The following is a 26308-nucleotide window of genomic DNA, read 5'->3' as shown; positions in this document are numbered from 1 at the left end:
GCCTGCGCCGCCGCTCATTAGCGCATCGCCGGCCGCATCTCCTCATGCTGGCCACGCGCGCACTTACTGTCAGGAGCGGGGCAATGGCTGTATTACACAGCCGCAGCCCCGCTCTATAACGGCGGAGATCAGAGAAACCTCTCATCTCCGCCTTAATCCCCTGAATGTTGCGATCAAAGCAGGAAGTAAAAAGGAGGGATGCCCCTGGATCGCGTCACAGGGAATTAGGTATGTCCTAACAACTGCCTGTACTATCAGTACACAGGCTAATGTACTGGAATATAGAGATATGCCAGTACATTAAAGTAAAAACATAAAGTAATATTACATTGAAAAAAATACACACACACCTTTTTTTACAATAAACATTTAAAATAAGTCTCAATACATAAAATATACACATTCAGTATTGGCGCGGCCGTAATAACCTACACAACAATTTTTTTGTGTCATTTATGATGTGTGCGCTGTAAAAAAACAAACAAAAAAAACAACAAAACACTTATTAATGTAAGGCACGAGGTGCGATGAATTTAACTTCCATGTGCCTCACATTAATAGTAATTAACCCCATCATGTACCTCACACATTAACCAATTATGACTGAGAAACATGATGGGGTTAATTACTATTAATGTGAGGCGCATTCAAAATTCATCAATACACCTCGCGCCTCACATCACAAAATGGAAGAACTTTTTATTTTTTTATTACTGCTGGCAAATTATCGTTTTGGTATCGAAATCGCAATACTAAACGAAGTATCGGTATCGAAGTCCAAATTCTGGTATCGTGACATCCCTACCTGTCATATAATTGTGTGGCATGATTGGATACATTATGGGATGCATATTCCATCTTAGTGACCAGGAGAGCCACCGATGCAGAAAAATCCCCTAATATACGGGTGTCGTTCCCTCCATAACTCTACCCAGCCTAATTCAGATACCAAGTTACTCAAGGGCAAGAAATCATAGCATCCCCAGAACGGCTAAACCTGTCCATACTCGAATCTAATAACATGTTATAGTCCCCCATACATAAAATCCTGGCATCAGGAATGTTAGAAACAAAATTGGTGGCAAGCTGCAATACAGACCAGCCAGCCGGTGGAGGAATGTACACACCAATGATCATAAATGGGACATGCATTTTTATACACGCATATATAAATTATCTCCCCTCCACATCGATAACGGTTCTAGTCGCATCTCACTGAGTGATGCACCAAAATCGACACCTCACGTGAGTACGAGGTATGCCATGAGTGTCTAGGCCATTGGACCCAGGGTTTTTGTAATCTACCAGTTGTGTCAGAGGGGTCTCCTGTAGGGACAGAATATGAGGACAAAATTTCCTAACATCCGTTCTCCGTAGAGGTATAGTGACCGGTCAGTAAACCTCCGAAACAAAGGATAAGTTCAAGTGAATAAGAGATCTATACGTATAGTATTAAGGCGGACCCCGTGGTTGTCTAAGCAGCCAGTCCTCCGCTTCTTTTGGATCCAGAAAAAATACAGCTTTCTCACCGTCCACCACACGAAGTCTTGCTGGATATGCCATCGGATATGAAATATTGAGATATTGTAGACGCCGTTTTACAGATATAAATGTGGCACGCTTCTGCTGCAACTCTGCCGAAAAATCTGGAAAATGGAAGATTCTGGCATTGTCAAATATAATCTCCTGATGTGTTCTTACTAGTTGAAGGATCAAGTCACGATCCTTCCAATTCAGAAGTCCGGCCAAAAGAGGTCTTGGAGGCATTCCCGGCTGAGGTCTTGCTGGTACCCTATGGGCACGCTCCACTAAAGGCAGATGAGAATTGAGCTCCTGTGAAAGTAGACCGGAACCATTGCTCAATAAATTTCTAAGCGGAGGACCCCTCTGCCCTTTCAGGTATTCCAATAATACGCACATTGTTCCTCCTGGAACGATTTTCCAAATCACATATTTTTTGCCATAACCCCACCGATCTCTCAACTGCAGTCAAGCGCTCCGGCAAATTTGGATAAAATGTGATGTTCCATCTCCTTAACTCTCTTACGAAGACGCTGCACATCATGGCGGAGTAGGCCCAGGTCCACCCTCTCCTCAATCTTTCCAGTCAGTGAAGTGGTGGAAGAGGTAATAGCATGAAGTAACTGTTCATATACTTGTTTCAAAGTAAGCTCCGCATCCGGGTCTGTATCCTCAGTGTTGTCAGTAGCAGATGATTGCCCACGAGGTGGTCTGGTGCGCGGTGCTGGAGAAGTCACGACGCCATCTTTGGTGCTATTCCTCACCTAGCTTTTTAGGTTCTCTGCAGCAGTTGTCTGCTTCGTGGGACCCATACTCACTATCCACAGGTGTCAGGACCAGATGTGAGTACGAGATGATATTGACCACAGGATTTTAAGCAGAATACCTACTAAACCAGGTTATCAGCGGGCGCTACCGCTACATGCGTCCGCTGCTATACAGAAACGACATGGTCAGGCGATGACTTGGACAACAAAAGAATCTTTGTACAAAGGGTTTGAGAGTGGACTCTATGCTGGTGCTTCATTGTAAAAGGATATTGAGCTCCAAAGGTTCTTCTGTCCATCGTTTCCTGATTACATATAGAAGGATCCAGTAAAGGGAAGAAAAAAAACGTACAGTATCCTTTTCTTTTTCCATATGACATTGAAGCTTATGGGAGACAGTTGTCCCTGTATTCCTATACAGTGCCATCCATCAGAGGTATAAGTCTGGGAATCTTCCTGATGTAAACCTTTGATGGATTCTGCAAAATTCAGTGTGAAAAGGGCCTTATCCAGCTTTGAAACCACAACTACAGCGTTATTTCTTAGATTTCATGTTTTAACTAACTGGATTGGGAAGAAAACAGAAGAGTTCCTACACCAGCTATGAATCGCACCCACACCTGCAGGGCACCAACTGTGGACTATTTCTTAAAAATTAGTAACTTGGTCATCCAGTTCTGTCATGTTGGGGTCTCATGCGCAGGAATCGGTTCTGGAAACCTTATTATACAGATCAAGATTAAGCAGCCCATAATGTCCTAGAGGCCTATGTTCTTCCTCTGTGTGCCTCATATTTTCTCACAGAGGCCCATTGCTTGCTGCCTCATGGACCGTAGTCTCCTCTAGAAGCATTGCTTGTAGCAGCAAATACAGAGGTGCAGGGAGTGGGTCCATACTGATGACCCAAATTTCAGTCTGTTTGCCTCCAGGACTCCAAAGACATCCATCGATCTCTGATCCCTTTCTGATCAAACATTCCCTTTAAGGCCTCCTACACACGACCGTAGCCATGTGCACAGCCGTGATTTTTGGCTAGGATGGCCGTGGAGTGTCATCAGCGAGCCATCCGCAAATTGCGTGCCGCGCACATGGCCGCGTCCATTATTTCCTATGAGCCTGGACCGCAGAACACGGCCGTAATAAGACATGTCCGTTCTTCCTGCGGTCCAGGCTCCTGGGCAATGCACGGACCGTGGAAACCACGGTCGTGTGCATGGGCCCATAGAAATAAGTGGGGCCGCACAATTCTCCTGTGGATTTTCGGGGGAATTGCGGCCGCAAAAGCACATTCGTGTGCTTGGGACCTTAGTGACCCAGAAGTGACTCATTTCTCTCAGGCTGCATTCCCACTTCTCACCCTCTTCTTCTTCTTCTTTTTTTTTTTTTTTTTTTTTTTTAAATCATTCATGCATATTTTTTTTAAGCAAGTATAGGAACAGGTCATGTTAAAGTAAGGGGAACTTTTCCTATGGGAGAAGCATCTTCTAGCTTCCTCTTGTGGGATCACTTGAGTTCTGTTTTTTTATTTGCTTTTATAAAGTTCACTGGAAACTAACGCTCAGACCATCTGTATGGATCATCTAAACAAACGCTCTTCTGCGCCCCTGATCAATCATGCCTCTTGCTTTGGCAAAGAAAGGAGCTTTAATCTATGAATTGTGTATATAGAGTTTATGATGATGCAGCACGTGCACATATTCAATTCAGCTGACAGTCACTTCACCAAATCTAGTAGTATTGTGCCATCTAGTGGAGAATGTGGTTACAGCGCCTTTATATAGCTTCACTTTAGTGTACTTTTATTTGCTTGTTTATGTGCCCATATCTGATAATTAGTGAAGGTAGGATTACCAACGCATTAAATGGGATATCTGGGTTTAGAAAGAAAGGTAAAATAAAGATTTTTCCAGCTCACCGGTATGAAGCGTCTTCAGTGATCCAGTGCACGGACCTTGCCCTGGCTCAGGCATCTTCCACAGCAGCAAGCAAAAGGTATGATCCAGCATTTTAGGAAGCAATCTTAGGACGTTATTATAAAGTGTTAAAAATCCACCCAGCACACACAGACTGAGGACCAGTACGTGATTTTTAATGTTTGTATAATAAAGTCCTAAGATTGCAAGTGCTGGATCATACCTTTTTGTTTGCTTCCATAGAAAAATGGTCTGCTGTTTTTTGTCCAGAAACAGTGCCCCACTTTTCCATGGGTTGTATCTGGTATTGCAGCTGTTCACTTAAATAGCAGCAATACCAGACATTGCAGTTGGACGAGTGGTACCGTTTCTCTACTAAAAGCAGAGCTGTATTTTTAACAACTTCTTTAGTCAGAATTTAATTGAGAATCCCCCTTTTAGAGAATGTAATTAGAATAGCCCCCTTTACAGGAGGCAGTGATTTCTATAATAAGGCTGCAGGGCTGGGGGGACTATATATTCCACACCTCTGGCTCAGGCAGTTTTCTAATTATAATATTTAAAGTGGCTTCAAACAGATCTTAGCTGTGATTTGGATTTAATAGTGTTTGGTTTTAATCATCTCTGTTTTTATTTTCAGTCTTTTCAAACAGTGCAAAAACACCTGACCGTAGAAGAACTTTTTGGAACTTCCTTACCAAAAGATCAGCACATAACCGCGTACCCGACTCCAGAAATGAAGGATACATTCCTGCCAGATGTAGGAGATCGTAATGTCTTCCTGCAATCAAAATCCATGCGGCCGGAGATCGTGAAGGCAGAACCTAGAAGCTTTAACTGCAGTGCCAGTGATTTCAGTCACCCGGCCTGTCTAGCATCGGCATTAATTCATCAAGGGCCAATGACACAAATGGCCGCCCAGAAAATGACTATGTTTCCTGGTCGTGTAAGTCCCAGTCTTGGTTCATCCTCTGAAGTCTTGAGCACATCCGCCCAGCATAATTCCAGCCTCGTACACGTCAGACAAATGTCCCCTCTTATGTGTCAATCAGTTTCAGACGTTGGCAGCGCAACCCAAACATCGGCCCCAATCCGAAGCAGCAGCTTTTCCAGCAGCTCCCATCCAAGTGTAGATCTCTTGCAGAAGCTAAATCTGAATCCTCAGGTCAACACGTTGCCGCCTCAGACTATGAACAGAACCACAATTGCACCGAAATTTTCCTGTACAACCAACCAGCTGGCAACACCAGAGAGTTTCAAAGACAGTACCCATAAAACCATGTCATCGGGACCTCTACAGGTATAGTAGGAAACCTTGCTACATCAGTGACCAGATTAAACCCCACTGATGAGCGTTTTATGATCTAAGTTCTGGGACCACCACTAATCCCGATTTGTGCCGAATGAGCCCCTATCGAAGTGCTGTCTCTGTTGAGATGAATGGGAGCCACAACAACAATGCACTATCTGTCACTCCCATTCATTTTGTTTTCTGTATTGGTGGGGTCCCAGTGCTTTTGACCCCCACAAAATGATATTTTATGGGCTATCTAGCATTAGAAATTGTGTTTTTTTTTGTACATGGTACATTCAGGTGTGTTCAGCCATTGCAGGAATTAGTGCTGTGGCCCCATCCCAGCACAAAACCAGGGCAAAAGTGCCTGTTAATAAAAGCAAATGTGTTGTAAACGATCGCTAGAAATATTCCTAGAGCTGCTTCTCTGTAAAAGCACGTTGCAGGTAAAAACTGCCATCTAGGGTTTTTTTTCTCCATGACCTCGAGACCTGTCAGAAGTTTGTATATCTGAGAATCCATAAGCTGTAACCCCCACGGATCCATTGAACAAGGGGTCTCCACTGTCTTCCATCCACATTAAAGTCCCATTCTATGCATATTTGATCCACGCTAAATAGATTCCTGGCCCTCCTCATGTGCCGGCATCTCCTGCATGACTTGGCTCTATACAACACAATCTATTCATCTGCCCTAATCTCTCTATATACACATTCTTTTTTTACTTCTTTTGTCTTTCTGTAGATTGCTTTCGACCAGAGAGAACCAGAAACATTTGCCCAGCCCTTGGGTGTATCGAAGGCGGTAGCAGTAAGTAAATGTCTATATTGAAAATGTGAGCATTGGCAGCTCTGCCAACATGTCTTAAATTCACTGGCACAGTTTGTTTGTTGGCATTAGAGAGAAATTTTGATAACGCTCGGCCTGCTGGGACTAATCAGCTCTAGATGTATTTCTGTGGAGCACAAATAGAAATATCTGCAGTCTCGGGAACACTGATTTAGACACTCGCTTCACCAAAATATCTTCCATATTCTGATTTACCCTGATCGGGAGTTCTGAGATGTTCCAAATAATAGTGAGACTTGAAGCCATTTATATATTTAGTAGTTTCTTGACTTTACAATTTAGAGATATTTTGCGCTGCTTATTATACTACGTTATGTCTGATTGGATGTGAGCGGAGCTTTATGTAAATGCATTGGTAATATACCTCTGTGGTATAAAAGTATTGGCACCATGGTGGCTCTGTGGTTTGCACTGTTGCCTTGGCGCGCCGGGGTCCTGCATCTGCATGGAGTTTGTATGTTCTGCATATGAGAAACCGGTAATGAAAAGGTAAATGAAGGAGGTCCTAAAAAGGTTGCAATTTAGTACTTGAATTGCTTGCAAGTAGTGGACTATTTTATATTAACGTTTTTAATGGTAAAATTGAGACTAAGGGGTTGTACTACTTCCCGTTGCCTACATACGTTGGGGGGACTTTGCGAAGAACTCTACGCCAGTTTTCTGGCATAGGTGCAAAAATGCTACTGCTTTTTTGTATATTTTTTGTCGCCGCTTTTAAAAATAATAGGCTGGGCTTAGGTGGAAGGGGAGAGGCCATCGCAGTCCGATAAATTTACCGTGATTTACGCCAGAAAACTGGCATAATTATAGCGCAAAGCTCTTGATGATCTGGTGCATGGATTGCCAGAGATGCGGCTGATTTAAGAGTTGTGCTCTTCTCAATAAATGAAGCGCGTCTTACCTCAACTTTCTTTAGATTAAAACTGGTGTATGAAGCGCCAGTATTAATGTATTGCCCCCAGTATGTGCAGCACAAAGACTGTATAGCCCACATGACAATAGGCACAGATAAGGAACATGACGTCTACATCGTATTGTCAATGATCAGTAGGGGACAGGGACTTGATATAGCAGCACCAGTATTATTTCTGCTACTCGACAGCTAAGCGCTAAATTAATACTTATTTTATTTAAGACTTCCCAGTTTGGAGCACCTGCAACCACAGATGCCGCCTCGGTCCTCTGGTCGCCCAGTGTATTTCAGCAACCGGCTCTAAAGCACAGCAGCCAAGATGAACGAGCTGTGACGCCGCCTTTGACTAACCGCCTGGTGGATCAGACTAGGTCCTGTTGTACTGGGTTAGCCCTTAGCCGCCCTCAGCTTCAGGAAACCCTAGTACATCTCCTAAAGGTAAGAAGGCGGCTTTTTCCTTACAGTTGTATTGACCGCTATGAGGAGAAGGTTTTCATACTCTGCTTTAAATTAGACGACTTACATTGTCCAAAATGACTTCACACTCAATTGTGTGCGGCTGCAATCTGCTGCTTAGGTTGGATCATTGACCTGCGTCTGCAATTGCATTGCCAAAATCGTCATTTATACTGCACAGCTGCCAAAAAACTGGCGTACGTGCCTTGCACCAGATTTATTATGTGTTTCGACACTTTTTGTCCCTCATTAGACTTTTTAAGAAGTGATTTCTTGTTTTGTTTTTTTGCAAAATAGTTTCGTTCTTTTTTTCAGAAGCATTGCTAGTTCAGAAAGAAAAAATAAATAAATGACAAAGATGGAAATGGCTATTAATGCCCCCTTGCACATGGCTGTGCCCATAATGCCGGTCCGTGATTACGGGCCCAGCTGGCGACCGCAGACAGCCACATGCATTTTCGGCCCGTGCTCCCACACAAAGTATGGCAGCGCAGTCCGTAAAAGGCAAAAGATAGGACATGTCCTAGCTTTTGCGGAGGCTTTCTACGGCCCGGACACCTTCCAGCAAGTATACAGGAAGGTGTCCGTGGTCCATAGAAGTGAATTGGTCCGTAATTACGGACGAATTCTATGGTTGTGTACATGGGGCCTAAGCCCTAGTCTATAGGTAGTCTGTAGCCTGCAATAAGCAATGATTCTTAAAGGGGTTTTCTGGTCACAACTAGGGATGCATTGAAACGTCGATACTGTTTCGATACTGTGCATCCACAAACGGTTCGATATCGCTATTTCCTGTATTTCGATACTAAGCTGTGCGGCCGAACAGCTCAGTATAGTAACACATGAATGTATGAGAGCCGGGCTGCGGCTATGTAATACAGTCATTGCCGCGCTCCTGAGTCCTGATAACAATTGCGCGGCGTCAGGCTGATGTAATGCGGCCGTAGCTGCACTAATGAGCGCTGGCACTGAATACAGAACATGGCGGGCGTGCTGCAAAACACCCCCGTGTTCTGTCTTCAGTGCCTGCGCCGCCGCTCATTAGTGCAGCGCTGGCCGCATCCCCTCATGCTGACCACGCGCGCACTTCCTGTCAGGAGCGGGGCGATGACTGTATTACACAGCCGCAGCCCCGCTCTATAACGGTGGAGATCAGAGAAACCTCTCATCTCCACCGCTATTCTCCTGAATGCTGCGATCACAGCTGACTGCAGCATTCAGGGGAAATGAGAAGGGGGGATGCCCCTGGATCGCATCACAGGGAATTCCTGTGACGCGATTGAGGGACATACCATATATGGGCAGACAGCCCAGGGTCCATTGAAGGACACCAGGGCTATCTTCTCATATTTCCTGTTAGGACCTAGGTATTTCCTAACTACTGCCTGTGTACTATCAGTACACAGGCTAATGTACTGTATATAGATATATATCAGAACATTAAAGTTTAAAAACAAAGTAAAAACAATGTTAAATTAAAAAAATACACATACACCTTTTTTGCAATAAACATTAACCGGTTAAGGACTAGGCTGTTTTACAGCTAAATGACCAGAGCAAATTTCACAATTTTGCTATGCGCTTCTTTAGATGGCTATAACTCTGCAGGTGAATAAAGTTCATCTTTGAATTTTACACTCTTTTTAAAGGACAGATAGGGCTTTGTTTTAGTGGCATTTGTCAGTATATATCATTTTTGTTTTTTTTCTCTAAAGTGGGCAAAATTGGAAAAAAATGCAAGAATTTAGCAAATGCGCCAGTTTATACCAGCATTTTTCACACACAGTATGGACCACGGACAAAATTCATCTCCTTTCACATTCTTCCACTTCTCCCGTGCATGGGGATACCAAATATGTGTGCCTTATTCACTGTGCGGGCATGTGCCAGGGCTTGGCATAAAAGGAGGCTTTTTGGCCTTTTCGGTCCAGGAATTCTGCACTTGATTTTATAGCCGCATACTGTTTTCTGGGGGGCCTAATGCTGCTGAAACATTAGAATCACCCCATAAATGACTTCATTCACACAAGTAGACCCCACAAGGTTTCCTTCAAGGGGTTTATCATATTTTTAGACAGTCAAGTTTTCTTCTGAAAGTTTCTTGAATAAGATAGAACAAAATAAAATTAGCAATTTTTTAGCAAATGCGTCAGTTTATACCAGCATTTTTCACACACGGCATAGACCACGGTCAAAATTCATCTCCGTTCACATTCTGCAACTTCTCCCGTGCACGGGGATACCAAATATGTGTGCCTTATTTATCACATAGAGATGTAGGAGGGCGGACGATAGAAGAAGATTATTTCACAAATCGCTTTTTTTCAAAGCTGGTTTTACAAAACTCAACAGAGTTTCTAGAACACTTCCAAAATATCTGCTCTTGAAGCAGAAATCCCAAAATATTCATCTAGGGGTATAATGGGAATTAATTTTTTTGGGGTTTTCTAAAATAAGAAATTGCAGGTTTTTTTCAAAATTTTGTTTTTATTAACATTTTCCAATAAGGGGTACAAAAAGTAGAAAGGGGAGGATGGGGGCTGAGAAATATACAAGACATTGAGAAAGATCAAATAATGGGATAAAACAATAAATAAAAACGGAGAAAAAAAAAAAAAAATATATATATATTAAAATTAAAGAGAAGTAAACAAAAATAGGGGGGGGGGGGAACAAAAACATAAGTCATAACGGTTACTATTAAGCTCATTATATCCATAATTCCAATAAGTCAGGTGAGGGGATCTACATATCAAGCAAATGCAGGCTCTCCCCTTCTCGTCGGGTTTTCAACCCCAGTGTGACGATAGCATGGGCATGGAACCAGCCAAATACCCTGTGCCAGTCCCACCGATATGTTATCCAAAAGCTTTCTCCGAGAAGTGAGATCGTCAATAAGCAGATCAGAGGCGTGACCCCCGCAGACATCATAAGAATCCGAATCCCCGACAACTCATCATCTTGCAGTGAACACACGTTACAATATAGGTGCGTCCCCCATAAGTAGCTGTTCGTTAAACCATATAGTGGAGTCAAAGCAGTGTTTTATTTTCATTTGCACGTTCCGCGGGAGGAGTGAGATAAAGGATTCCCAAGTATCGAAAAATTGCTTGACCTTTTGCTCTTTGTGGAGAGATGCCTCCATCCAATCCATCTTCATCAGATAGGAAAGCTTGTCAAGAAACATTTTGAAAGGTGGGGCCTGATCGTGAAGCCAGGTTTGTAGGATAGCCTTTACCCCCGCTGCCGCCACGTAGTGCAGTAGTCTGTACAGTGGTGTGTATCAGAGTCCAGGTACCCAAAGATGGCCCATAACGCTGTGTTAGGAACAAAGTTTGTGAGGTGTTCAGAGGTGAATACTTGTATTCTGGACCAGAAAGTTTGGATATTTGGGCAGGACCATAGACCATGATAGAGGTTAGCCTCTGGTGTGTGGCATTTGAAGCAGTGCGAGGTGTGATAGACGCCTATTTTGTGCCCTATATGCGGTGTTAGGTATGACCTATGGGAGACTATTAATCTCATCTCCAGGAGACGCGCCGAAGGGAGAAATTTATGTGCCTGCGTCAGAGCCGCTAAAATGGTTGTGTAGGTGAGCGTGTGGTCATCTGTTTGCCATTTGGTTAGGGGGGTTTGAGTTTGAGAATAATCTAAGGGAACGTGGATAGATTGATAATTACGAGTGATTTGACCCCTGAGGTAGTTTTGTTTTGAAAAATGATGTCGCAGGCATGGGTTCCATTCTTGGTCAGGTAGCGGTGGTAGTATCTTTGTTAAGTAGCTTTTGACTTGCATATAGCTAAAGAGATCAATCTGGTGATCCGGAAACTTAGAACATAGCTCTGTAAAGGAGAACATCCTACGCTCTTCTATGTTCACAAATTGCCCCACAGAAGTGAGCCCCAGCCTGTACCATCTGTGGAAGACGGCAGCAGGGTTACCATCCTGGAAGTCAGGGTTACATACCAGGGGCATATGAAGAGATAGCAGAGGAGAAAGATGAAAGAGAGATCTTATCTTCTGCCATGCCTTCCATGTAGTAAATAGTAAGGGGTTGGCCCTCGTTTCCCTCGTCAGGCTCCCATAAGGAAGATGCAAGAGTCCTGATAAAGCGTTCCCCATGAACAATGCCGAGTCTAGAGGTGAGGAGGTGTATACGGAGGTGTTGTGGATCCAGTCAGAGATATACCGATATAGAGCTGCCAAATTGTAGTGCTTAATATTGGGGAAGTTAATACCCCCATTACTCCTGGGCTGCTGCAGGATGATATAGGCTATTCTGGATCTTTTCCCGCCCCAGATAAAGGTTCTATAGAGATAGTTGATTCTGTGCTCGTCTTTGGGTGTGAGGTAAATTGGGAGAGTGTGGAAGAGGTACAGGAGGCGTGGGAATTCTGTCATTTTGAGTAGATTCGCCCTGCCCAGATAAGAGAGTGTAAAGTGTTTCCAGGAGAGGAGCGTCTTCTCCAGTTCCGTTATATAGTGCGATATGTAGGTGCTATAGAGTGCGGACGGGCGTTTCGTGATTCGAACTCCTAGATATGTGAGGGCCTGAGAGTTCCATTTAAATGGGAATTTCCGTGACCACAGGGGTGTGGAGGGGCCTTTCAGTAACATCGCTTCTGTCTTATCTAGGTTCAGAGTGTAACCGGACAGTCGTCCCACCCCCTCCAATTCACTCAAAAGAGGGTCTAGAACCTGTTTGGGGTTAGATACGGCTAACAAAATATCGTCAGCAAAAGCGGCCACTTTTATTTCTATATTACGTAGTTTAATGCCCTGAAAAGTAGATGTCTGGGAGAGATGGCGCAAGAGGGGGTCTAAGGCGAGATTAAAAAGGAGGGGGGATAGGGGACAACCCTGCTTAGTGCCCCTAAAAATATCTATCGGAGCCGTGCTATGCCCATTGACCGTCACACTAGTTGCACACCCTACACGAAGAGATTGCAGGAATTGAGTAACAGTCGATCCAAGGCTCGTTCCCTCCATTACCTCATCGAGAAAAGGCCAAGCGACAGTGTCGAAGGCCTTCTCAGCGTCAAGGCTTATCAGCATGTTAACTGGTTGATCCTGCTCCTGCGCCATGACTGTGGCAGCAACAGCTGATCTTATATTCTTGATACTAGTCCTGCCTTGTGTGAAACCCATTTGAGCTTCGCATAAAAGGTCGGGGAGAGCAACCTGGAGTCTGTCAGCCATTATCCTTGCCAGTAATTTATAATCTTGATTGAGTAGTGAAATTGGCCGATAGGATTGGGCCAGAGACGGGTCCTTATTTGGCTTTGGTAAGAGAACTGTGCGAGACTCTGTGAATCGGTCAATGGGCATTTGGCGTATAAAGGCGTCATTAAATAAATTAGTGAGAGTGGGGATTATTTGGGGGGCCAGTATTTTATTATAATCCGCCGGGAATCCGTCCGGACCCGGTGTTTTGCCATTGGAGGTCAGAGAGATGGCCCGTCGCACTTCCTCCTCCTGTATGTCCGAATTCAGCAAAGATTGCTGATCTTCAGATATGGAGGGCAGATTTATGGTGTCGAGAAAGGTCTTGATATCTGGGATAGAGGCCGGGGCCGCTCTATAAAGATCTTCATAATAGTCAGAGAAAATCTGCGCTATATCAGAAGCGTCGGTGACAAGGGAGCCGGTGTTAGGGTGCCGCAGGGACAATATGGGTTTGAATGGACGTCTTTGCTTAGTTAGGGTGGCGAGTAATTTTCCAGTTCTATTTCCCCATCTATAAAATTTATTGTCTGTGTTTTTTACCTGCCAATGGGATTCATCGTGGACAAATGTGTCTAGTAGATGCCTGGCCGTCTGATAAACAGTTTGACTATACGCAGAAGAAACTGCTGCATATGTGCGCTGAGCGGTCAGTAAAGCCTTATGTAAGGCGTCAAAGCGTTCCCTTCTCGTTTTCCGCCTACGGGACAGATAGCTGATATGACCTCTCATTACAGCCTTAGAAGTCGCCCACAGCAAGGGGGAGTCATCCGTATGAGAGACGTTGTCGTCCAAGAATTGACTCCAATATGTTTGGAGATACTGTTTAAAGTCATCAGAATCTGCCATGTACGCAGGAAACCTCCATATTCTAGTTCTCACATTGGATGGGGATAAGGATAATGACATTGTAATTGGAGCATGGTCTGATATGGTGATTGGATGTATACGTGATGAGTAATGTGACTCAAACAGGGGGGAGGATATCAGAAAGTAGTCAATACGGGAGAATGTTTTATGGGCTACAGAATGACACGTGTATTCTCTCGCCCCAGAATCCATCACCCTCCAGGGGTCGCACACATTGAGGGAGTCAATGAGAAGAGTGAGGGAGGCGGTCGCTACCTGGGACTGGGGTGTAGAAGGGGACCTGTCTAGTGTGGGGCATTGTACAAGATTGAAGTCGCCTCCAATTATTAAGCGACAGTCGGGAAAGCTTGTTATGATTTGGGGAACCTCTGGGAAAAAGCTTTGTTGGTCATGATTAGGGGCGTAAATGTTCACCAGTAAATATGCTATCCCGGCTATTAAGACCTGTAGTATTAGGTACCTGCCCTGAGGGTCTGCTATGGAGTTCTCCACCGTGTATTGAATGTCCCTTCTGAAAAGTGTCGCGACCCACCGCGAAGAGGAAGAATGTGAGGCAGAAAGGCAATCCGCTAGCCATGGGGCTTTCAAGTTGCTTTGCGTGCCTGATCTCCAGTGAGTCTCCTGAAGAAATATAATGTCAGGGGAGAGTCTTTTGAGATGATTAAGCACTTTTTTCCTCTTCAGGGGCGTGTTCAGTCCTGCTACATTCCAGGAAAGGAATTTAATATGAGGGTGGGTACTAAAAGTGTCAGGGTGTAGTGTGTTTGGGGTACTCATCCTGTGTCGAGGTGGTAGATTCGGATCAAAGGTAGTGAAAGCCAGATGCTGCACCCCACGGTCCCAGCGAGCCGCGAGTACAGCCCCTTCCCACTGATGCCATTACAAGCGGGAGTCACGCCTCCCATCACCTGAAAAAGGATAAAATACATGAGTGAGCATAAGTAACACAAAAAAGGCATAAAAACAACAACAATTATAGCGGCATTAACCAGTAACTGGTGTTCTGCTGTGAACACAACTGCCGCAGTTTGCGCTTTAATTCGCCAAGGTAAGCGAAGTAAGCACATGTCCATTGGTAGGAGGGCTAACTTTTCCTCTCAGAAGGTCTTCATTATCCTTCATCCCGCACTTCCAGATGGAGGCCTCTGCGGGCCAGGATCGGATCCTCAAACATCAGCGTACGGTCCCCCATTTGCACTTTCAGCTTGGCCGGGAAGAGGAGTTGAAATCGAGTGTTCTGTTCGTATAACAGGCGGCAGATTGGAGCGAAGGCTTTTTTCTTCTGGGCGACCGTCGCCGAGTGTTAAAGGGGGCAAATGACTATCTGTATTATCTCCCTTTTCTCCGTTCCTAGTCCGTTACCTCTGTTTCCTATATAGTCCGCTTACTTTGTATTGTTCACAATGTGCACACACTCCAGTCCTTCACACACCACAGGAGTAACATACAACCCTCGCAGATACTTAAATATATAAAAATACTTTACTCATAACATAGACGTGACAAACCAATATACACTACATCAAGATACAATACATTACATAGACAACACAACCACACACAGCGGCCTCTCTTCCTACCTTCCCTGAACACTTTGCACATGTGACTAGTAATGTGTATGTATATATAATATAAATCCAGGTCCCAACCTTATACGGTCTCCTGGTACTACCACTGTAACCAAAGCCACATACAGCGCCTGACCATTAGTACATGTACATATAGAGACTCATGCATAAACAGCATATATATATCTACTCATCTATAATCCACATAAGATTCCTAGAATATCTCTATGTACACATATAAAGTCTGCTGTAATATAATTATACTTATATACATACACAGAAAGCACACATATAATATAACTTAGCTTGCTCCTGATGTTAAGTGCTGAGCGTCCAGGGCTGGCAGGAAAGAGCCCGCACCAAGAGCTTCCCATGACCTATATGTTCCTATCCCTGGGTTGAACCCACCCATTCCATTGACTCCGCCCTATGACCACCCATACACCTTCCAATGTGCATCTGTACAGTATAGGTAAATCTATTCCCAGTATGCTCAACTGTCTCTACATCCAGTTTACAATGGCTCCTTCCTGTACTGAGGTCCATTGTAATGCTAATAAGGCAGTAGATAAGAATCCATGATCAAATGGCTTCTGAGCATACTGCCACCTCAAAGGGTGAACACCACTGAATAATATCAGTATATACTATATCTATTTACCAGGTATATTTTATGTGGTCATAAGACAGAGTGTCTGGATGGGAACAATATTCTCCTGTAACACCGAGTAATCTTGGAAAATCAGGATTTTGGAGTCATTCACGTGGAGGTTCCCCTGCTGCCTGTACGCTCTCAAGACTCTTTCTTTTATCGCCCAGTGTAGGTACTTGGCGATTACCGGACGTGGCCTATTGTCTCCCGCATTCCCCCAGGTTCTGGGCAGTCCCAGCCTATGCACTCTCTCAATCATGAGGGGGTCGCTTCCCAGGTCAATGTTGAGGGCTGTGGGTAGATCTTTGGTGATGTAGTCCAGTAGCTGGTCGTTTGTCACGCTTTCAGGGATGCCCACGAAGCGCAAATTGCTGCGCCGATCCCTATTTTCTAGGTCATCCAATTTATCTCTCAGGGCTTGGGATGTGGCTTGACTTTGCCTTAAGGCGACCTCCATTGTGGCGATAGAATCTTCCGCTGTATTAAACCGTGTTTCCATATCTGCTATTTTTTTGTGAATTCAAAGTGATTTGCGCCAATGCAGAATTTATGGACATGTGTAAGACATCCAGCCGCTTGTCGAAGAGAGGAAGCAGAAGTTTGGAGACCACCTGTGCCACTAAGGTCGCCTGAAGTGAGTCAGTTTCCGAGTCATGCGAAGGACTGTTCTGTGGGGTTAGTCTGGGTGGCGTGACGTCGTCATCAGGAAGAAGTTCTGGGGTGAACTGATTTTGAGAGCTGGAACCTCTATTGGAAGAAGATCTGGGAGTCTGTTTATCCCCCTTCATATGGGTTTTGGATTTCTGCATTTTGGAGGACGGGGTTATCCCGGGCGTCCGGGCAGCACAAGAGCGGACAGGTTGATCTCTCAAAGATTTCGTCAAATATTTGTCCATGTCATGCTCCCCTATCAGGGGGGTAGCACGAGAGATTTTACAGACAATGAACAGGCAGCAGAGGCAAATAGAAGGAAAGCAGCCCACAGCACGTTACATCATTACAGATCCATCAGCATGTGCAGGGGTTTGGAGGGATCTTTATAACAAAACATAGTGGGTTCAGCAAACTATGTCCCGTGCAAACGATGAAGTGAACTAAGGCGGGTCAAAGGGGGAGTTTCTGAGGCGCAATAAATCCTCGATTCTTCCTACAATGTTGACGTAGTGCACACAGTTTAGGAGAGTCGCGCTGAGTAGTCCCTGGCTGGGGGTTACACCAGGGTTTCTCCCCCCGTGCGATGTGTATACAAGTCCCTGGGCAGTAAGAATGGCCGTCAGGCCCAGCAGTGTCACCCGCGAGATCGTGCCCGGGTGTTTTCACGTGGGTATTGCTCCACACAAGATATTGGTCTGGGTCACAACTTGGCTATTTTGGGGTCCTCACCTGGGGTCTGCCCAACTTCTCCTCCCTTTCCCAGCACTTCTTTTCCTATCAGGCGGCAGTTGCCTTTATCCGCCACAAGATGGCAGCAGAGGTTGTTTTTTTTTTTTTCTCAAGATGGCGGCCGGGGCGTGGCTTCTCGCGAGTTTTGCCTCGCACAAGATGGCGGCCGGGATCTTCCCCTGCGAGACCAGCAATGCCCCTCAGGGTACAATAATGGAAAATCGGGGGGGGGGGGGGGGGTCACAGAGCAGTCCACAGGGAAGACCTTCCTCCCCCTTATGATCTCTTCCTCCCCTCTTCTTACCGGCCGCACGATGTGGGTGCCTTTCAGCCACGGTCCGGCCGAGCCTCCTCCAAGATGGCCGCCGGAAAGATATTCTTCTGCAGGAGACCCAGGTAGGATGATTTGTGCCGGTTCTAATGCTGCTTTTGATGGCGGGTCACCCTGATCCTCTGTCTCCCCTAGCAGGGGGGATCCCCAATCCAGGGCTCTTCTCCCGCTGGGCCTTTATCTTCTGCCGCGTGACTGGGCCAGGGACGCCCGCGCTTCTTTCGGCGTTCCACCGCCCCCGACTCCGGGGTGATTCAAATTGGAGCCTCTCTGGGGTCTCTCCAAACCCCCCGTGTCAGGGGAATTGCCAGCAATGTCCCCCGAGGCAGGATGGCCAGGATACAGCCTGGATGGTCTCAGGGCGCAGAGGAGCTCTTTCTAAAAGCGGCCATCCACGATGCCCCGCCCCCGGAAGTCAGAAATTGCAGGTTTATGCAAATGGAGCTCTCCAGCAGATGAACTTTAGAAAACATGCAAATATGACATCCACCCCCCCCCCATTCCCTCCCTCACCCTTGGAGTAAAATCAGGGGAAAAATAAAAACGTAATGTAGGGCAAATATATTTTCAACAAATTAACTAAAATCTAATAATTCAGAACTGTGTGGTATTTTTTAAAACATGGTTCAATGCACAGGCCTGGTTGTGAGGGACAGAAATATCGGGAATCTTTGCGGTGCCCGTCTTTTCTGCAGACGCGGCACTTTTTCTGGGGGTTGCTTCTGGTTGGTGTTGGGGGAATCCGACTGATGAAGTGTCTTTCAGTCAGTCGCGTGACATCCTCAGACTGGGGGCATTCTCGGGTGTCCTGAACATCAAAAATGAGGCCTTCAATCATTTTCTCCTGGAAATCCAGGTATGTGTCTCTGCCTCTGTTTTTTTTGTAGAGCACAAATGAGTTGTGGATGGCCACCTGTAACAAATAAATGGCCACTTTTTTGTACCAGGTTTTAGTTTTGCGTTTTACTAAATAGGGCTGTAAAACCTGGTCGCTTAAATCCACCCCCCCCCATGTACTTGTTATATTCGGACACGCTCACTGGTTTGTGCTTGTCCGATGTTGCCCCCCTTTCCCTCACTGCCACTGTTCCTGCGGTATGAATCGTGCTTAGCACATACACATCTTTGCGATCCCTGAACTTGACCGCCAGCAATTCTTCAGATGCATAAGCACAGGAGTCCCCCTTTACCATGCGCTTCCCCACTAATTGCTGTGGAAAACCAATTCTGTTTTTGCGCATGGTACCACATGCCCCAGTCCTTGCAGCATGCAAATGCCTAAACAGGGGCACACTGGAATAAAAATTATCACAGTACAGGTGGTACCCCTTGTGAAGCAGAGGCTGCATTATCTCCCACACAATCTTACTGCTGGTGGAAAGATCAGGGGGGCATCCAGGAACATTTATTGAGCGGTCCCGCCCTTCATAAATCCTGAAGGCGGTGGTATAGCCTGACCCGCTTTCACACAATTTATAAAGCTTAACGCCATATCTTGCCCTTTTGGAAGGTAGATATTGGCGAAAGCTAAGTCTGCCATGAAAGTTGAGGAGGGATTCGTCCACACTTACATTCTGCTCAGGGGTGTAGAGTTGCAGAAATAAATTATTCAGGGAATTTATTAGCGGTCTAATTTTGAACAACCGATCCCGGTTTGCATCGGTACTTGGGGGGGCCTGTGCGTTGTCATTGAAGTGGAGGAACCTCATTATTGTCTCATAACGAGACCTGGGCATTACTGCAGAATATACTGGGGTGGCTTGGGCGGGTCTTGTTGACCAGTAAGACCTAATGGAGGGCTTTTTGACAATACCCATATTTCGAGTGAGCCCCAAAAAGTTTTTTTCATTCCTGCAAATTGTTGGGTGTCCAATCTCTGGCATGGGTGGATGAAGGTTTCTGCCTTATATATTGAGTGGCATATAAATTTGTTTCGTGGACAATCAGATTTAGGATGTCGTCCGTTATAAATAAATGGAAGTAATCCATTTGGACAAAATTTGTATTGTCCACGGTTATGCCAGGAGTGGCCGTAAATCCGTGGATTCTAGGCCCAAAAGATGGGGCAGGTGCCCATACAAGAGCCTGGACTGGAGGGACCAGGCTGTCCCGTGCTACAGCGCTACTTGGCCCTGCGCTTTCATGTTCTGCAGTTTCAACTGCGTCAGGGACAACGTCCCCTGAAGATGGACCTGAAGTGACGCTGTCATCGTCACTATCTAAAACAGGTTCCATCTCTGATGCGGTCTCCGACTCAGACCACAGCATGGCGTATGCCTCCTCGGCGCTAAACAACTTCCTCGCCATAACGTAACTAACACTAACACTAACTAAACCAAATTTTTATTTTTTTTATTTTTTTTTATAAAACACACAAACTAACTGCTATATATATCTACACTACCGCTAACAAAAAAATAAACCGCTATTGCTATATATATTATATATATGTGGATATATATATAATTATATACTCCCTACCTGCCTATTCTGATAGAATAAAAGAAAGAAAGGTAGATAGATTTCTATCTATCTATACAATCTATCTATCCATCTATCTTTTTTTTCTATCTATACAGAGAATGTTTTAGAGTGTAACTGTATTTTTTGTGTAACTGTAACTATAATCTTCTGGCAGCAATTCTCCCGAGTCTCTTCTTCTCCTCAAACTGAAACAATGTTTGAGGAGAAGAAAAGAGGCAGGAGATTTACTGCCAGAAAAGTACAAATAAAACAAATGTGGTCGTTTTCACAGCGACCACATGTTCAGGGACCATCAGATTGGTCCCTGATAATCTGCCCAGTGCCCAGAGCTGTTGGTAACAGCGTGGGCACAGGGCTGTGTGCACGCGATCGTACAAATGCATGTGATCGCTGTGATTGGTTGTCACAGCCATCACATGTTCAGGGGCCAAAAGATTGGCCCCTGACATTCTGCCCAGTGCCCATGGCTGTTAGCAACAGCCAGGGCATAGAACTGATTGCACGCGATCGCGCGTGCACAGTCTCTGAAGTGCCGCCGTAATTAGTCTATACGGCGGACTTCAGAGACCCTGACCGCTGGCTGTAAAAATACCGCCAGCAGTCGGGAACCTGTTAAAATAAGTCTTAATACATAAAATATACACATTCAGTATTGGCGCGGCCGTAATAACCTGCACAACAATTTTTTTGCGTCATTTATGATGTGTACGCTGTAAAAAAATAAACTAAAAACTGCTTTCGATCACTTATTGTGGGGCACGAGGTGCGATTAATTTAACCTCCATGTTCCTCACATTAATAGTAATTAACCCCATCATGTACCTTACATATTAACCCATTATGACTTAGAAACATGAAGGGGTTAATTACTATTAATGTGAGGCACATTCAAAATTCATCATCACACCTCGCACCTCACATTAGAAAACGAAAGAACTTTTTTTTTTTTTTTTTTAATTATTACTGTTGGCAAAGTATCGTTTTGGTATCGAAATCGCAATACTAAACGAAGTATCGGTTTCGAAGTCCAAATTTTGGTATCGTGTCCTCCCTAGTCACAACAAATTATCACCTATCCACTAGATGCACAGTGCTCGGCAGTTTCCATCAGTGGCATAGACTTTGAAGAGAGTGACCGGTCACATGCCCGACCTGTGCTCCATTCAACACCTCCTGTCAGCGAGCTTGCGGCTGGGGGAAACAGGGCACACGGGACCCCTGTTCGGACCCCCCACCGATCTAAAAGTTATCGCCTATCCAATGAATAGGGGATAATACCCATTTTAAATAGTCTTTGGGCTCCTGTTGCAGGAAAACACTGGTTAATAACTTATTGGGGAATTGATTTATAAATTTCTGTAATGTTTTCGTCAAATTGCCTCTCCTGTCCAGACCTAATCTGTACATCATGAGGAATATCTTTATTACTATTTTGTAGTGTCATTTTCGTACTTCTTCTACTTTTAGAATGACTCCGGCTTCCTTAATACCATTCATGAAGCCTACTTACAAGTGGTCACCAAGAGTATGGACAAAGTCAAGCTATGAAGAAAATCCTCTCTGCCAGAATGTATGGAACAACCAAAACAATGCAAAGCCACCCATGACAGGAGCAACCCGTATTGTATGTATGTGTCGCTAGGATTGGCATTTTAATGGGTACCAGTGGCATGGCTTATGGTGACGTCTTGTACTGAAGGTTATGCACATGAAATAACATGTTTTCTTACGTGTTACCTACAGGAAGTATCGGGACAATACCAGCGGTGTGGGAAAAGACATTAGTACTATAGAATTTTAAAAAGGCTTTCACATGTAATCCTTTCTTTAATATATATTCAATGTTTCGCCTTTTATATATTCTAGACAGATTTGTCTTGCCCAATCCGAGCAATTTTCATTTTTAAGATTTTAAGAATTGGCTTACAGTTACAGTAACCATTTGTGTCTGTAAATTAAATGCATTCCTTTTTAATGATTGTCGCCTTGCTGAGATTGATCTGGTCATGATTGACTAGTTCTCAGATCGGATAATGCACACGTGTATGCTACACTTACGGTAACTAATTACTGCACGAACCCTGGCATCGACTTGTGTATATATATATACCTGCTGTCTAAACAAAAGAGGGTCATTATACGGACTTGTTATGCTAAAAGTATATTCAGGAACACTTCTACATTTCTATCACTAAAGTACCATCCGAGCAGGTCCAGCTGCAATGAGAACACTTGCTGGACTGTCTATCACATCATAAGACTTGGAGAGTATCGGTTTCATCATATAGATTCTGATTAATCTAGCTTAATATTAATATTATTTTAGGCTGAGATCAGAAATCTAGATCCTAAAACAGTTTTTCTATGTACAGATAGAAAAGGGATATTCAATCTGAGAAGGCCGTATTCCTCCGTCTACAGGTTATAGCTTTTTAAGTGCCTTAAAGTGTGCACTTTGTGGTCTTTTAAATATGTTACTGTATGTTTTAACACTTTAAGCACTTCGTTTCCAGGTCAATTGTGCAGTCTGTGATCTGCCCTGTCATTCATGTCGTATGAACTCTTCTGTTAGACGATCTGTGAGGCTCGCAGCTCTTGTAGTAACTGCGAGCATCTCCGGTCTCTTCTTTCATCCAGTTTAATCGGATTAAACAAAAATGCACGGTAAGAAGGGGAAGCTAATACACCAAAGTATTCTAAGCAGGATATTTAGGAGGTGAAGTAAGTGACCTGATGTCTTTTAGAAGGAGTTTAGTGGCTGATGGGTGGGTCATTAGTAGTTTTGGCGCTATTCTGTATAAAAGTGACATTGTTTATCTCGTAAAAATTGTTTTGGTTGTTAATAAAATATAGCGAGAAACGGAGTAATGGTCTGGCTTTAGATTACATCTGGAATAGGGTAGAGAGTTTAAGGGTTTGTCCACACTTGAATACATTTTGACAGTACTTATGCATGTGTGCTATATAAAAGGTTGAGAATTTTTTTTTTGCAAGTGCATCACTTTACTTCATTGAACGTCATGCCTTGCATCCCACAGTATTAATATAAAGAGAACCCCTCAAGGGAGCACATCTGCTCTTCGCTTTAAGAAAATGTTGTAGCTGTTTATTTTTTACATCTTTCCTGGGGTGGACATATTGGGGAGACACACACTTTCTTTCTGTATTGTCTGTATAGACCATGCAGCATGGGGTGTGATTTATGGCAGCTGAAATTAATTGGACTTTTTTTTTTGTCTACATAGTGCTGTATAGGCTCTTGTTAAAGAATACTGTGGAGGCTTTTGTGTATGCCTTGTGTATGCCTGTTTTAGTTGATGGTATTTTATGGGTGTCTGCCATCTTGTTTCCTTCTTCCCCTCTGATGTAGTTCCTTTAATGCAGCCTACATATTCCATGATGCTTCTGGCTTTGCAGAGGGGACAGTCTCATCACACTGCTCTCGCTCTGAATCCTATCGAAGTGCAGCAAGTAATAGATCAGTGACGTAGAACTTCTGTCCTCACACTGCAGAGTCTGTGTATCCCTATTTGATGCAGCTTCAGCCTGTCTCCTCTGCCTGCTACTTTTGATAGATTACTCTGTTTGTTTTTACACAGGAGACAGTGAGGAGCAGCATCTCATAGAAATACACTGGACTCCATGCACACAGCACATCGTATAGACAGGCATTGTGAGTCTGAGGAATTTTATAACTCTGCAGCTAATTATTGTATATACTCACCTATATCACTGCACTCCTGCTCTCTTAGATATGGAAGATATAATCTCTTCAGCAGCATTATATGCATGGGGAACATACAGAGGAACAAAGAGGGTGAGGTGGGAGGGGAATAATAGACCAACTGTCTACACATGAGGATGGTCTATTTTGGTGGTCAGCAGAGATCACATGACGCAGCTGCCCATCATGAAAGGATTCAAGATGTATAGATGCAACTGAGCTGGGAAGCTACCAATGACACTGCTGAAATACCTGTAGTAAGTTAGCATTGTGTGCAAAAAAAATAAAAATTGCCAAAGTATATTATATTGACCGAGAAATATCGTTGATTATTACAGTCTCTAGAAAGTGATGTCGTAAAGCCCCCAGAGATCAGGGAATGATAGGGGAGATGCATTTAGAACCTTATCTGTGTATATAGTGTACCTAATTTATTTATTTTTAAATGCTTTATTTGTAATTTTTAAAAAGTTACATAAAAGAAAAACCGCACTTGCACAATGGGGAGGTATAGTGCAGTTGAGAACATATTCTACCCAAAAATGCATGCTATATAAATCTCAGAGGAAAATTAAACCAGATGGCCCCTTTCAGTTAACAATGCCAATGGTAAATCCAAGCAGAATAGTTGAGTACCTCTTCTCATGCAACTGTCAGACAACACTACGCACTCGCATACACACTAACGCCCGGGCACTCGGACGCACCCCCTCCGCTCCTGAATATCGCAAATACATGAGTTTTGTCAAGTAGACCAGTTCAAACAGCAGTGTCATGTCATCCAATCCACCTCAGCCAAATTTTTAAGGACATGTCCTATTAATATTATGTACTTTGCACATGGATACATACTTGATAAAAAGTTTCACCTGATGCTCAACACTGGGAGTTTACGTGGAGTTGTTCCATGACACAGTAACCATCTTCTAGGCGTAAAAATCTTTAAAAAAAATAGCCGATCAACTACTGGTATAACCTCATCTATAATCCCTAGCAAACAAGTTTGTGGAGTAGGTATTCTTGGAGTATATAGCGTACCCATATAGTATAACTATCCTGCCAATTCAAGGCCTCCAGTACAACAGAGTTGTCATTAAATACCCCACCCTCTGCTGACCCCACCCCAGGCTACACAGCAACATCAGTGAGCTGAAGAAAACCGGAAATGTCACTCCATTGTGTCCGCTCTAGAGGGCAATGTTAAAACTGGAATGTTAAAAGATTTTATATGGCTACTCACATAACTCCCCCCCCCACCCCAAGTAAAAAAAAGTTTACCAAAAACCTGATTTTAAATGTCATTTTCAAACGTGCCATAAAGTCCATCAGCATGCAGATTTGTAAAAAAAATGTTCGTCTTTGTAAAACACTATTGGAGATTTCATTGACAATTTAGTTTGAAAATTACAGGATTCGCTTAAGTACTGGCATCTTAAAAGGGCTGTCTACGTTCCCTATTAGGCCACATCATAGAGGGGTTCCCCACTTGGTACCCATCAATCGTCTCTTTTAGCCAAAGTGGACAGTCTCTGCAAAGAATGGTAGCCCATTGATGCTTCCTTTGGCAATTACAGTCCTCTGTCAGAGCTGCCTATTGAAAGGGTGAACTTCTCAAAGGGTGAAACAAATGGGTGCTAAATGCATATTCGGTAGGTTTCCCCAATGTGGGCACTGTTCTGCCTATTTGACTAATTTAGTAGCTAAGTATGGTATGAGGGGAAGCCCTGCCTCTCGCCAGTCAGCATCACAGTAAGCCTTGAAGCAGCTTGGAAAATCTAATTTGGTGGATGGTGTTGTGGGTGCATTAAGCTCTTACTGGATCACACTTTAAGGCTGGATTCACACGAGGTCATTACGTCCGTAATTGACGGACGTATTTCGGCCGCAAGTCCCGGCCCGAACACAGTGCAGGGAGCCGGGCTCCTAGCATCATAGTTATGTACGATGCTAGGAGTCCCTGCCTCGCTGCCGGACAACTGTCCCGTACTGTAATCATGTTTTCAGTACGGGACAGTGGTCCGGCAGCGAGGCAGGGACTCCTAGCGTCGTACATAACTATGATGCTAGGAGCCCGGCTCCCTGCACTGTGTTCGGTCTGGGACTTGAGGCCGAAATACGTCCGTCAATTACGGACGTAATGACCTCGTGTGGATCCAGCCTAAGAACGCACATTTTAAGGGGTTTGTATTAGACTTCAATGGTCGTTATCGGACAATTGCAGAATTTGTTGTGCCCTCACCTACTTTTCAGCCTTCGGATAGCTTTGTATACTTTCTACCCGGCAAGTTCTCCCTGAGAAGATCCCACTGTTGTGTACTTGTTTATGCTTCTTAAATCTGAAAGGCAAAACTTGTGTGAAA

General features: G+C 44.3%; 1 protein-coding gene across 1 annotated transcript in view; it reads left to right on the top strand.

Annotated features, from left to right (window-relative positions):
* Positions 1–25812, top strand: part of DCP1A (decapping mRNA 1A) — a 79345-nt gene extending 53533 nt beyond the window's left edge. Inside the window, exons 7-10 of the mRNA XM_075833898.1 lie at positions 4842–5501; positions 6240–6305; positions 7480–7695; positions 21692–25812. Coding sequence (XP_075690013.1) covers positions 4842–5501; positions 6240–6305; positions 7480–7695; positions 21692–21772 — 1023 coding nt within the window. The 3' untranslated portion in view covers positions 21773–25812. The remainder of the gene's footprint in view (positions 1–4841; positions 5502–6239; positions 6306–7479; positions 7696–21691) is intronic.
* Positions 25813–26308: the final 496 nt, after the last annotated feature.

This window comes from Rhinoderma darwinii, chromosome 7 (genome assembly GCF_050947455.1).
Source record: "Rhinoderma darwinii isolate aRhiDar2 chromosome 7, aRhiDar2.hap1, whole genome shotgun sequence".
Taxonomy (NCBI): domain Eukaryota; kingdom Metazoa; phylum Chordata; class Amphibia; order Anura; family Rhinodermatidae; genus Rhinoderma; species Rhinoderma darwinii.
The sequence above is the reverse complement of the archived record's forward strand: the minus strand, read 5'-3'. Positions and strand labels throughout refer to the sequence as shown.